Source organism: Rhipicephalus microplus, chromosome 7, assembly GCF_043290135.1.
Source record: "Rhipicephalus microplus isolate Deutch F79 chromosome 7, USDA_Rmic, whole genome shotgun sequence".
In the NCBI taxonomy this organism is placed as follows: Eukaryota; Metazoa; Arthropoda; class Arachnida; order Ixodida; family Ixodidae; genus Rhipicephalus; species Rhipicephalus microplus.
The window spans coordinates 88,828,151-88,842,806 of NC_134706.1; the positions used below are offsets into that span (position 1 = coordinate 88,828,151).

Consider the following 14,656-nt stretch of genomic DNA (forward strand, 5'->3'; position numbering starts at 1 on the left):
TGCCAAGCATTGTGAATGCTGGCACCGGCACTATGTGAGAATAGTGAAAACTCCAACGCAAAGGAACTTGCTCGATACGAAGTTACAAATAATAGTGTGCGTTGATTTCGTTTGTATGCTTTAAAGTATTTCTGCTAACATTCATACTTCTAGGCAGGCAGCAGTGTATACACCAATTACTCGCGTCGCCTTGAATAATTCTCGGTGTCACGTACTACTTAGACGTGCTTGTATGCGTCATCTCCCCCATGTTGGGGCTGCACACGGGAGATGATGGTCAAGCAGCGTTGAATCTGACATTTCACCTTTTCTGGGGCGAGTAGCATTTGCAAATCTTGGCGGATGAGACTGGGAGCGCCCATTGCATGCATTCCTCTTGCCTGCTCGAAGCTCTCAAACCTGGTTGAGGGCCCTTTAAGGTGTTCACAGACAGAAGAGAAATTAACTTTGTGCAGTTAAACCAAGTTAATACGAGGCAAAATGGCCTTTCTGTCCTATTGGCGCTCTGGCTATTTGCTCCTGTATTGCCCTTCTCAGCCATGCCGAAAAGAAAGACCGAGGAGCTTGTTTATTCGACGGTTGATACTCAACTTGCCATGCTAGATTAGAAAAAGGGAGACCATATTTTTCGAACTCTGTGGGAAAAACATTGCACGGCTATGCTAAGCTATTGGCACCATTGTACCGTCACAAACTAAAATATTTGTTTGCTTTTTTGTTGTAGACACAGATCCCGCACCTATTTCTTCAAAAATATGAATTGTGTCAAAATTCATTGCATCTATATTTATGATTTCAGAGACCTAAAAGATTGTTTTACCCGCCCATTTATGGCACCTGAAATCTAGTTCTTTAGTGCCTATGATTCCGGCCTCTAGTAATGAGACAGTCATAGTTACTGGTTGAATGTGATATTGTTTGAAGCCCGGGAAGTTTTTTCCGTGATTGTATTGTGTAATTACGGTTGATTCATACATTTGTTCATCACTCTTCTTCATGCAGTGTTCCTCCAAATAAATTATTCTTCTTGGTGTTACAGTATGAATTGAGCGTTATTCCCTCTGCGCATTGTTGTAAAGCCTGCCAATCGCCAATAGCAGCACTTCCCGCTGCCAGGAGTGTTTAGTGTGTCGAATGGTTACGCCTCGTACAAGGGCTGGAAATTCGGGACAGGAAAGAGCGCCACGTGTGTTTTGTTGATGCAATATGTCAAGTACCACGTGCGGCAGATCGTAGACGCTAAAGTTGAAATTTGTAAAGAAGGCATCGCATAAGAATTGCAATAGTGACACGGGGGAAGAAATATTTAGGATGTGAAACTCCCATTGGATCGGGCGTCCACAGGTGTCCAAATAATGTCGCATAGAATATACAAGTAACATGATCAGACGGAGACATTTCAGTGTACGGCGCAAAGTTGCAACCACGACACATGCAAATTTTTGTTAAATTCTGCCAGTTTTCTTTCATTTCTCGTAAGTAAAACTCTTCTGTTTTCTCAGATGCTCAAGATCAAAATAATACAGAAGTTTCAAATAAATTGACCTGAATTTGCATTCTTGGGTCTTGGGAGGGTCAGGCACCCCATAATGTCGCCGCTTGATGAGGCATAACCGTGGCAAATTATCTACACTCACAACTCGTAAAGCATCTTGCACAGAAGTTTATTATATTCAAAAATTAGTTCTGAAGATATGTCGCTAGCACAGTATCGAATTCGACTATTTTTTATTGACTTCGTTGTAACCAATATTTCGTTGTATCGAGGTTTCAGTGTATACACGTTGGAATCTGTATCCTAATTTGAGCTATGTATATTGTGGATCAGTAATGATATGTGTTTTAAATGCTGTTGCTGCCTCAGAAATGATTGATTCCCGAGATACCGGAAACACATTATTTCAGATGGCAGAGTATAGGGGGAAATTTTGAGCAACTTTTTGCGCCTTCTTACCCACGTAAACTTCCTTCTCTGTCCCAGCCCTTGTGGGACTAAATGTCGGCACTGCAGCCCTCTAGTTTAGATGGGTTTGAGGCACCTGTAATAGACCAGGAGGAGGAGATGACAGGAAGGAGCGAGTTGTTCAGTAGCAAGGGGGTGATGTGTATGCGCTGAGGGCATTTACAAGTTTCAAACTAAGTCACTGAGGCATCGGTGGGATGAAAAAGCATGCTCTTGGAGGATGTTTTCTTCTCAGGGGGGTCTTTCATCGCTCCCCCTTTCCGAGCTCCCTGACATGAAGAGTACTGTGTGTTGTCTTCGCGGCGTCGTTGAAGTACAAGAAGCATCGTAAAAAGGAAAGATAGTTTACTTAAACACAGAACAAGTTATACTTAAACACAACACAAGTGAAGTTGTGCGTGTGTGTTGCTGCGCGTGTTGTTAACTAACCAAGTTTTTGTATATTGTCTAAGTTATTGAGTTGCTGAATAGGATGACAGAGCATTTTTATGTGAAGTCGGTCAAGACCTGTGGTACAACAGCCTTTGCAAGGACTTTGAGTTTTTCAGGACGGCCGAATGTTGGCGAATCGCTTGCACGTCCACGAGATATACGTACTTTGTTATAACTAGTGAAAAGACTGGGTAAACGAAGAGAGTTTCTTAGTTAGCCCGTGTTGCATGCGAGTATCTGTGTTTAAGTAAATAATCCTTCCTTTCTATGACGCTTGTCTTCAACGACACCCGAAGACAACATACGCTGTGGTTCTCGAATGTGCATTCTGTGCAGAAGATCCCTGAATTGCAGGCTACCATCACATTCATACCAAACACTATATTCGAACTGTGTGCAATGGGGTTAGACCATGATGAAAAAGTTGTCACCCTTGATCAGTTTTTTGTGTTCTCTTTAGGATTGCATGGCATTCCACCGAGTAAATGTTTTGATCGCCTCTACCAAGGCTGTTGATACATTGCTGGCACCAGAAATTCAAATCGGACGCCTCGGAGGTTATGTTTACAAAAATTTCTGACGAATGACGGAAGTGCCTCGTTGTTTGCGCCTGCTGTCCACTAGCTGCATTTTTGCTCTCTTTCACGATTAAGTCGAAATTGTCTTCCTGAGAAGTGCATTCCATAACTGTGTGTGATTAACAATGCATCTTGCTCGTAATTTTCTTAATTGGCACGTGTTGTGTCCAAAAGGGCCCCTCACAGTGACAAGTTGTTCACGAAGCTTCAGGGTTTTACATTTTATTGAAGGTAAAAATGAATTTAGTGTGATGTTCTGTGAGTGCATTCATCTGTGTTGTATGCTATGCAAAAAAATAAGTGAATAATATTCGAGCTTATAGGTGTGACTGTTCATGAGCTCATAGCATGCTTTACCATAGCTAAAGCTGCATCTGCTAAGCTTCACCATAAAGAATGCACAAAGTCGTTGAAGGATACAATGTACTTACCAAGGCCCGGCGAAGCTATCATTTGCCTCATGGCAATTGATGCAGAGCCCAAGCAGTTATCTGGCGACAGCTGCAAACGAACATTTATCCTAATCAACTGCTATATCACTGAATATACCCCGCGATCTATAGCACCAATATCTGTAAGGTCTGCCAGACAGACACAGCTACACTAACACACATGCTCTGGGAATGCGAGGCTAAAGTGAAGCGTATTTTCAATGTTTTTTTGGCGAGGTGGGAAGCCACTATGCCGAGCTCCAAGCTCGCCTTTTGGCGAGGTGGGAATCCGCTCTGCGGAGCTCCAAGCTCGCCGACCAACTCTCGGCAGTCCAGCAGGCCCAAGAAGCAGCGGAGAGGCAAGGCCTTGACGTCCTGACAAGGAGGACCTCAGCTCGAGCCACTAATTTGCCGGACAATTAATAAAATTTTTCCACCACCGCCATCTCATCGGTCTTATTGAACACGTAGGCAGAGAGTACGGGGGGCTCGGGGCTGCATCATAGGGGGCAGAGCCCCGCCCATTGCTGGTTCGGGAAAATAATTAAGAGCTTGGCTTAGGTTCTCATCTATTGCCAACAGACTGTTGGCCATCCTGTCTTGCAGCTACTTCAAAGAGGCCCACTCCTTTTCCTTTCAGGCTTTTAAAATTAGGATCATGGGGCACTTTCTCCCTCCAGTAATATGAAAACTCTCCACCTATCCAGTGAAATTTCTCATTTTCCATGTTCTCGTTGAATTACCTTCATGACCAAATCCTTGTGAGAGGACAATGCAAATTACATGCCTCTGTGGCAAATATAAAGCAGTATAATGAGTTAACAAGTATGTTGGAAGGATTGGGTACAGCAAGGTAAGTGCATGCATCAGATTATGTACGAGTGTCCCTTAAATTGCAACTAAGACACCGAAGCTTTGCAACAAGCTGTGACGTTGCTTCATCATCATCATCAGCCTGACTACGTCCACTGCAGGACAAAGGCCTCTCCCATGTTCCGCCAGTTAACCCGGTCCTGTGCTTGCTGCTGCCAATTTATACCCGCAAACTTCTTAATCTCATCTGCCCACCTAACCTTCTGTCTCCCCCTAACCCGCTTCCCTTCTCTGGGAATCCAGTCAGTTACCCTTAATGACCAGCGGTTATCCTGTCTACGCGCTACATGCCCTGCCCATGTCCATTTCTTCTTCTTGATTTCAGCTATGATATCCTTAACCCCAGTTTGTTCCCTAATCCACTCTGCTCTCTTCTTGTCTCTTAAGGTTACACCGACCATTGTTCTTTCCATTGCTCGTTGCGTCGTCCTCAATTAAAGCTGAACCCTCTTTGTAAGTCTCCAGGTTTCTGCTCCGTAGCTAAGTACCGGCAAGATACAGCTGTTATATACCTTCCTCTTGAGGGATAGTGGCAATCTACCTGTCATAATTTGAGAGTGCTTCCCGAATGTGCTCCACCCCATTCTTATTCTTCTAGTTACTTCAATCTTGTGGTTCGGTTCTGCGGTTATTACCTGCCCTAAGTAGACATAGTCTTATACAACTTCAAGTGCACTATTACCTATCTCTAAGCGCTGCTCCTTGCCGAGGTTGTTGTACATTGCTTTCGTTTTCTGCAGATTAATTTTAAGACCCACCTTTCTGCTCTCCTTGTCTAACTCCGTAATCATGAGTTGCAATTCGTCCCCCGAGTTACTCAGCAATGCAATGTCATCGGCGAAGCGCTGCTTAACGACTTCAAAACCTCAACCGAATGCATTAAAACAAGCACTTTTATTCATGTATTTTTTTAATTTCTTGCCGATCTTTTAAATTGCGTGTTGTAGCTGTGGATTTATATTCACGAACTCGCACCCTGCTCCCCACCACTGATGGAGTGCTTTGGTGGTGTTGAAACTGCCAGTGGTGTTTAAAACTGCAATGTAAATCTTGACAAACTAAAACATCTCTCTGAACACCAGCAGTTCGGTGAATTTTACATTATTTTAGCACTGTAAAGTGTGCACTTTTGAAGAGTATAAGGTTGCTTTGTAGCATGTACTTGTCAACTACGAGGCATTCTTGCTTAAAGGGGTCGTGGAACGCCCATTCTAAAGCGACAATGCGAAGCCACCGGCGTCCACACGCACCAACTAGGTGACGTCATCATAAGTAATTCTTCGCCTATCGAGGAACGCGGAACTTTTCGGTACTTGCTTCGTGCAACTGGCACACTCGTCAGCGTCTTTGTCATACGCAGTCAGCGCTAACTTGAACTCTGATAAGCAGCGTCCTTGTGGGACGCGGATCGCGTATGGCAGACGCTGATGAGCGCCTCTTGCACGTGCCCAATATGCCATAGAGTTCCGTGTTCCTCGATAGGCAACTGAGCGTCTATGCAGGTCCACTCGGGCTGATCATACAGTTTGCGCATGTGGCTGCCGATGGTGCCACATTGTCGTTGTAAAGCGACCGTTTCACGACCCCTCCATATGTTCACCCAACGGAAATGTGAGTGGTGGTGGTAGTGGTTAGAGGAGGAAGAAGGCACCTAATTTCTGCAGCCCGATAGGGAGCACGGTGCAGTGCCTGCGGGGAATGGGGGAAAAGCGGATAGAACTGATGACTCGTCAATAGTTTAAGCAAATCTATAAATGCTCTGACTGAGATTATAAATGTTTGCAGACATTCCTATCAAAGTAATGCAGGCATGTGCAGAATTGCAGTGCACAAAAATTTGGACAGCTGCCCGCTGTTGGTGCAATGACTGAGGTACGTAAGAGTGGCCTACCCTTCTCCGATACTCGCATTAATCTTCCTCACCCCCCTTTCCCTTGTCCACTGTATACATGCTACGCTATGATACCCTTTCCCTCTACTCAACGTCGGTTACATTGCACACACCAATGCCATAGAGTTTCATACAATAGTATCATTGTATGAAACACTACGCCACATTGCTATCACAGCTAAGAAGAAATTGGCCGCGTATCTGCATCGCATTTTCAGCGCAGCGTAGGAAACGCTAGGGTCTTTAGGGTTGCATATTTATGCACTTTCTAGTGAAGGAACACACAACCTTGTAGTTACTTATTGATGTTGCGCGTCAGATATGCGTAACATTTGCTTTTTGATCGTGGATGCTTCCCGTTCAAGACGGCTGGGCGTTGCCGGGTGGCTGAATAGTGTGACAGACATACAGACAGAATGGCCGGAATTTCTGCGTTCAAGAAAGACTTTGAAAAAACACCTACACACTGGCCTAATTTCGCGTAAGCGCATTAGGCGCTAGACACCCGTTTCAGAAGGAACAACCAGATCGCCATCGCCATCCCGTTGATCAAATCTGTAGCGCTTCTATCGTTTGCTGTAACGCATTTAGTCGATCTCTAGACTAATTGCGTCTTGTTAACTGCTTCAAAAACTCTGCAAACATGGCGAAGTTGATGTAAGTTGTGAAATTCCGCAGACACCCTACGAGATGCTGTAAAAAAGGCGGACAAGTTGTGGATTTCCGTAGTGCGCCGAACTAGTAAGTATACTTGCTGTGGTCGGAGTATATATATATTTCCATCGAATGCTGAAAAGTGTCATGTGTGACAAGTGTACTGAACGCTACCAGAGTTCCTTTCTGCGCCAGCGCTGCAGTGGTTGATCGAGTTACGCGCCTTTGTCGCACTGGCACCGATGAAGCGCGCTGTCAACCTTCCGTGTCTTGACAGCTACATCGGTGTCACACTACTGGCATCTACGATCGCGATCAGCCCCGTCCGGGTTTAAGACGATCCAGCATCTACGCCAATCTCAGCCAGAATTAGTTTGGACTGCGACGTAGCGAACATTCGTGGTCGTGATAAAAAAAAAATCTGGATCTGTTCTCAGCGCGATTAAAAGTGCTTGTGTGACACTAGTATCAGAAATTACGAATCCAATTGCGCTGTCAGTGCTATCCTATATTGTAAGGGTTGCACTGGTTAGAATTGTGTACACAAGCTTTTGTGCTGTGTGGCTACATATACTTTGCATATTTACTTACACATCTCATAAAAGTGTACAGTCCTTACTGGAGAGGACATTGTAGCATGGGCATCGGCACGGGGGCGCAAAAGAGGCACGCGATCATCCCTCCTCTCCTCCCCAGAAGTCACACTAGTACTTGCCCCTCACCCAAGCTACACCAGTGCGCATTCCCCCTTACCCCACCGCCACGCAACAAGGGTTTGCAGCCTCCACCACAAAATCCTGCCAACGCTCATGCATTGTAGCAGGCATTTTGTGGAACAGTCGGAAACAGCTGTAGTGTACACCATTCATCTTACGAGCCACTGATTTTTTTGTTGGCGACCAAGAAAGGGACACACAACACAGAAGGGGCACAGAGCTATAATTGTCAGTGGAGCACTGTGTCCAGTACATGTCTCTTGAGTATCTTGCCAAGGCTGATGGTTCGACCCTACATGCTCTGCGTAGACTTGTTTCATGTGCGTACGATTGTTTCGTCATTTGCAGCCTATTTCATTCGACTCTAGGACAAAGGCCTTGCACAGTGATCTCCAGTTTACTCCGGCATGTGTGAGTTGATTTCATTGTAATCCTGCAAATTCCTTAATTTTTGTCACCCAATCTACTACGCTGCAATCCTCAACCGCTTTTCCCATTCCCTTGATCACCATTTCGTTGCTCTAATCGACTGCACTGGTTGCCTCTCCTACGCATTCAGTGCTTGGCCCATCTCCACTTCTTTTGCTTGAATACTGCATTTCGGATGGAGGCGGAAATGTTGTAGGCCCGTGTGCTCAAATTTAGATGCACGTTGAAGCACGGCCGGACTCGACTCCTTCTCCGCGCTCCCCTTACGGCCTTCGCATTGGGGCGTTTTGCTGCCTGCCGCCGCAAGTTCGGAGTGGCGCTGCTAGACCACTGTTGCTCCGCCGCCTCCAAGCGCGTTCACGAGCGCATTGTGCGCGCCACAGCGCTATGGCCATCATAACAGCGCTGAGTACGAGGAACAGAACCAACTGCGGCGCCTGAATTCTTGAAGATGAACGTTTTATCCACACAATACAGCTCGGTCGTTGCATGTGATGAGGTTAAAATGGTATAGTCGACCTCTGAGAGCACCGCTTACCCAGTCGCCACCATTCCGGCAGCTTTCCTGGATTTTCGCACACGCGTGTTGTCACAAGCAACAGTAATCCATTACAGCACACAAAATTCAGAGAGAAAAAGCAATATTTATTTTGTCGTAAGGTGGACTTGAACTTCCCGTAGGTAGACGGCGATGACTCCGCTCTCCGTTTCGCCGGCTGTCGAGGAGCCGAGGCGGCCGAGGGGCCACGCGCTGCAGGTTCTTTACGCGGCCTTTTCGTAGCCTGGACCATATATGAAGGATACTGATCGAAGATCGTGGGCATGGCTCCTGGACACAGTTTCCGGATACGATATCCGGGAACATAGTCATTTTCCGTGAAGTGTTTGCTGCACACTACAGTCAATGCGGACTTGTCATTGATGACGAGGTTTTCACGTGACACATTTTTCCTCCACTTCGAACACAGTTCCTCATCGCTAGGAAATTGGTGGTACGACACACCCGGTGTCTTCCCTTGCTGTGACTTACACAGCGGCACGCAACAATAAACCATGGCTACGCTAGTGCAGTTAGCGTGCCTGAGCGTGTCTGATGCATTGTTTACCCGAGGTCATCGAACGCAGTCAAGAAAAGTCGCAGTCGGCGACGCGGGGAGCCGGCGGAGCTTACAGTGAGGTGGTGCTGCCCTCTACGCGTCAGAAAAAAATATATGCGCTGCGCCGGTATTGAGAAGGCCGTAAGGAGCGTGCGGAAGGAGCGTCGAGTCCGGCCGTGGTTGAAGAAACCCCGGTGGTCGAAATTTCCGGAACCCTCCACTATGGTGTCTCTCGTAATCATATAGAGGTTTTCGGACGTTAAGCCCCACATATCAATCTTTTGCTTGAAAATCACCTGAAATATTCAGCGACCCCATTTTCCTGACCTATTTTGCAGCCTAATCTCTTAATGTCACTCCTGCCATTTTTCGTTCTGTTGTACGCTGTGTGTTTCTAGCCTTTTCTCTAGTTTCTCTCAGTGACAAAATGTAGTGATTGTACACCTTTCGTTTGAAGGTGCACTGACACAAAAGTTTTGGTCCTTGTTTTTCTTGTTGCAATAGGTAGGCTTATGACCCACTGATCACAGCTGGAAACCTCGAGTGCGCAACGATTATATTCATTTAGAGTTGTTTTTAGAGCGCCCGGTCGCAGTTTAGGTTTCAAAGAGCACCGGGCTGGACAGGAGCACTTCCGGTAGCAAAGTAAATACGACTAGCCATGTGACCACGCAAAACTGACATGAGCGCCGCGCGTAAGAAAGTGCCGCATTGACAGTGACTACAGTCTGCAGGTGCAAAGCCACAGACACAGAAAAGGAAGAAGCACATAGTGCAAGCGTAGGGCATTCGCCAAGCAAACAGCCAACACAAACTAGTGACGTAGGTTCGTTTGCACTCCCCCCACGCTGATGTTGGCATCGTGAGGGGCTCTGCATCTTGCTCAGTCGGATGGCATGTACTTAAAGATTGCTTTTATATATGTTCTGCGCTATGCTTGCCCCTGATATTTTATAGATGTTGTTTACATCTCTAGATGAATCTATCTCACTCATTATCTTAACTTTGAAATATGTCGATGCTTGCCAGTTATCTTTGTCTTCATCATGTTCATCTTTTCCAATTTTTCACCATTATTTATAAAGAGCACCATGTCATCTGGCATTTGTAGGTTGCTGAGATAATCTCCATTAATTTTTTACGCCTGTTTCAGATACAACTTTGGAATTCTGCAGCCTCCTATAAGGCGAATGAACACAGGCCTGCACAAAGGGGAGTGCAGTCATTACTGATTCAGGAGCCGGATGGCTGGTGACTTTGCCTTTGGAAAACATTAGTGCGTGCATAAGATAGACTGTTTTTTTAGTCGTGGACCCGATCAGCTGCTGTCCTTCAGTTGTCGGGGCAGAGCCCCTCCGGAATTCTTAAGTTGTATATTTTTATAGTTAAGCTTAGATATTTTCACGCATGCAGGGAACAACATTCGGAAGATTGCATCACCTTTCTGCGTTGTAATTTGCCAGCTTTTTTTAGAGTGGAGCAGGGGGGGGGTTTCAAGGCATAGCTGTGACGTTTTCGTAGATGTCAACTAAGGTATTCATATATACTTCAAGTACTCCTTGAAGACATGCGAAATTTGATGACATGGCGTGTCGCTGGAGCCATTTCCAGAAGAAGACTTGTCTTCAAGGATGCTGTGTCGCTATAGCTGACATTTCAACAACCACTCTTGTTTTCTTCAAGGCTCAGCCTTGAAGAAGACAAGTCTTTTTGTGGGAATGTCACTTTACACTTAAGTGACAAGTCTTTCTGTGGAAATGTTTATTTAGCGGCACATTGTGTTCACAAATTTTGCATCCCTTCACGCTTCCATCTTTCCCTAAACCTTTGCTTGGTACTCCTTTGTGACTCTGCTTTCAAGGCTGCCGGTATTGCCACTGAGTCGAAGGACTTTTCATAGTGTATAGAAGCTAATCTAAATAAAGGTGTTGCTGTTGACATAACGGGAACACATGAAATATTGTACTTTGACCTTAAATTTTTCATTGCCTAGCATGTGCAGGTAAGCCCCACTTCAATGGACATTATCATGATGAGTCAGCATAGTTCACTAGGCTTGTGAGCTCTGCATCTTGCATGTTCCCGAAATCATCAGAATCGATGCCGAAGTTGCTGGACAACAATTCGCTCATCAGTGCTTATGTGCAACTGACGGTAGAGGCCAGAGTCACTTCTAGTACGTCATGACCTGCTTTCTTTTCCCGCAGGATTTATACCTTCATCAGACTATGTTGGCACATGACTATGACACCAACCTCTCAATGTCAAAATCGAAAGTTGTTTTTTAAGCTGGTTGCACTAAATATATATTCAGAGCATTCTGAGGTTCTGTGATACTTTTACCGCCATACTCAGAAATGCTCCTTGACTTGAACTTTGTGTTTGCCCCGTCGCGGTGGTCTAGTGGCTAAGGTACTCGGCTGCTGACCCGCAGGTGGCGGGATCAAATCCCAGCTACGGCGGCTGCATTTCCGATGGAGGTGGAAATGTTGTAGGCCCTTGTGCTCAGACTTTGGCGCACTTTAAAGAACCCCAGGTGGTCTAAATTTCCGGAGCCCTCCACTACGGCGCCTCTCATAATCATATGGTGGTTTTGGGACGTTAAACCCCACATATCAATCAATCATGACTTGAACTTTGCTTGCCACTTCCTTCAATGCAGCGCGTTTGAAATGTGTTTGCGCATTTGTACTGCATTGGCACAGCCTAAAGTAGCGCGATCGACATGAGTTTGTGCTGCATTGACAGGGTTCAGAGCGGTCCTTGAAACCCTTGAAAAGCCTTGAATTTTCAAATGGCATTTTTAAGGCCTTGAAAACCCTTAGGTTTGTTTGAGGTCCTTAAATGTCCTTGAATTTCGTCAATCAAAGTCTCGTTAGCCATAATTTAGTGGATTTTGTGTGCTTGCCTGGCAACCATGTCTTCTCAAGGCAACAAACCATCCAATCCAATCTGTTTCTCTAGCCGTAGAGCAGTGTTCTAGTACAGTGTACTGTTCTAGTACACTGTAGTTGTGGTAGTGCCTGCTTGGTTACTGCAGCAACGGAGCTAAGCTTGGCTTTTTTGTGGAGACTGTGCCAGTGTGTGTGGATATCCTTAGTCGCGTTGCTTATGATGGAACTATGCCGGACAAGTGCAAATTTCAGCCGTCTTGGTCATGCATTGCTGCTTATAAAGAGTGGATTCCAGCAGATACGTTAAACTCTTATCAGGCAAAGTCTTGCCATGTAGGAAGAGCTGCGACGTGTCATCACTAGGAGAGTCTGCCCTTAAGAGTCACATGAAGAGTACGAAACACATTGAGAACACAGAAGCGACTACAGTTCATGGTAACTTAAGTGAGTTCGGGGTGCCAATCGTATAAATAAAATAAAGTATGAATTTTTATGCTGTAAAAAGTGGTGTTGTCATTTTTTGTGGTTTCAAGCTTTATTTTAGGTCCTTAAAATATATTTGGTAGGTCCTTAAAAGTTCTTGAAAACCCTTGAATTTTGTTTCACTTAAGTGCAATGAATTCTGATTGAAGATCTTGGAAAGCCAAGTTCAAGTCATGAAGCGTTTCTCAATACGGAGGTTAGATTCTCAGAACAAGTGTTTTCATTTAGAGCTACAGTATGAATATATCTAGAAGTATAAATGCAGTGCTGTTCTTTTGCATACTTTTTATTGCAAGTGAAATGATTCCCGCTGCACACCAGGCAAAAAAATTTACTAAATAAATTTTCACATGTCGATGTTGCTGCTCAGTTCTCATGTCTTAATATTTTTGTGTTGTTAGAACCAGCAAAAGTTCAAGGCTTTTTACATAGCAAGTGGTGTTGGGATTCGCTTCCGTGCACTGTAATTATTTTATTGTCACGAAGGTAAGGGCGATGCCAGGGAAACACCCATAAGGGTAAAACACGTTTGAAGTGCAGATGCATTTTCTGACTTGAAGATGGCATAATGCCATCCCTGTTTTAGTGCTCAAGAAACAGCCGAGAAGCAGGGCTGTGCCACAGTGTAGCCAGAAATTTTAGCCTAGGATAAAATGGCCAGCTTGCACTCTTTGCTTCTCCTTCCCTGTACCCGTGTCATCGTAGGAATGATTGCAAGGTAGATATGCCAAAAATTGATTACAATGCATTTTTTAAATAGCAAATTACATAATCTTGTAATAAACAGCTTGATGTATATAATCACTGCCCAGCTCTTTGCTTTGGTTTGGTTAGGTGGAAAGAGTATTCTGCGAGAGCAACCAGACCGGTGCAGGATTCCATGGAAGAGGCTGTACTACCAGATATCCATCATGTTGACCGAGCAACCCAAGATCAAGGAAAGCCTGTTTCCCCAGGCTTCTGTGGCACTCTTCAAAGTGATGCAGTATCTGCAAAGGAGGAGCAACCTCTTGGGACCATCAGTCATGATCACCTTGAACCTTTAGCAGGACTCGGCGAAACAATAGGACAGGCTGAAGCTGTAAGCGCGTGCCTTTGTGATGTCAAATTTGTTTTTGCATTTATCTGTGATTTCACTCATACATAAAGCATTGTTACGTGTACATTACAGCCTGTTTCAATTGTGCATACCCCTACAGGCATGCCAAACAGAGCCAGAGCCCTTAGGAAATCTAGTCATCCTTCTGTCAACAACAGATGGGTCCGAGGCGTCGACTCAAGTTTCTCACATCGTACAATGTGACAAGGTACAGTGATTGTAACACGCTTGCTGTGTTTGTTCCGTGCTTCCAGCGGTCTTGGTTTTTGTCATAATGGTTGTAGCAGTAATTTGCGGTCTGGCCTTGCATGAGCACATTAAAGCATGCATTCCTAGTGATTGAAATATCCAAATCGCCGTCATAATGTTTCGTGGCCCGACTGCTGTAGCCTATGCGTTTAAATCGAGGTGCACGTAAAGCATTACTAGTGTTCAGAAGTCCAGAATTGTCCACTATTGCAAGCCTCACGATCATAATAAAGAGGCTAGGTAATGCTTTTTCTGGTAACCATCAAATGTTTTTACTATTAGAGTTTATGGTTTCGTGGATCGATTGTCTCGAAATGTTTTAGAAATTTGTCTGCTATGAACAGAGTTACCGAGACTTGTTGCATGCTGCAATTGCTTTCTCACTTCTCTGGTCCCTACGAGCACGGTAGAAGCTAAGCAGGGACGAGTGGCACAGAGTAAAGATGTTATGACCTGCTAGATGGCACGTTAAAGACCCGCAAGATGCACGACCTGTCCAGTTTAACTAGGCGAAGTTGGAACCTTTGAACCACTCGCACCATTCCCCACAGTAAGGACCGGTAGTTCTTTTTTTTTTTATAAATCAAACAGAAACAGACAAGTAGCATTTATTACATCTCTTTATGCATGGAAGGTTCTTCTTTTATTGCAGCTATTTTAATTAGTAGTAATTAATTGTAGTGAGATCCTGTCACATCATCGGAATTATTTTCAAAATATCCCACTCATGCAGCCCGTCGTGCGGTAAACTTAGTTAAATTTTTCGGTAAGTATGGCACTGTTGATGACATTGCTGTTTTAGACATCATACATTGAGCTTTCACTCTTTAAGTACCTTCTTTTCTTGTCGTGAGAAGTGCACTGGAA

General features: G+C 44.9%; 1 protein-coding gene across 11 annotated transcripts in view; it reads left to right on the forward strand.

Moving 5' to 3' along the window:
- The first annotated feature begins 6,256 nt into the window (after nt 1-6,256).
- The window catches only part of LOC119180354 (uncharacterized), a 73,075-nt gene continuing 64,675 nt past the window's right edge, over nt 6,257-14,656 (forward strand). Inside the window, exons 1-5 of one of the 11 annotated variants that reach the window (XM_075869451.1) lie at nt 6,257-6,909; nt 7,887-7,949; nt 10,218-10,340; nt 13,276-13,522; nt 13,641-13,748. In XM_075869451.1, coding sequence (XP_075725566.1) covers nt 13,322-13,522; nt 13,641-13,748 — 309 coding nt within the window. In that variant the 5' untranslated portion in view covers nt 6,257-6,909; nt 7,887-7,949; nt 10,218-10,340; nt 13,276-13,321. The other 10 variants (XM_075869452.1, XM_075869445.1, XM_075869446.1 and 7 more) reach the window with 10 other exon arrangements.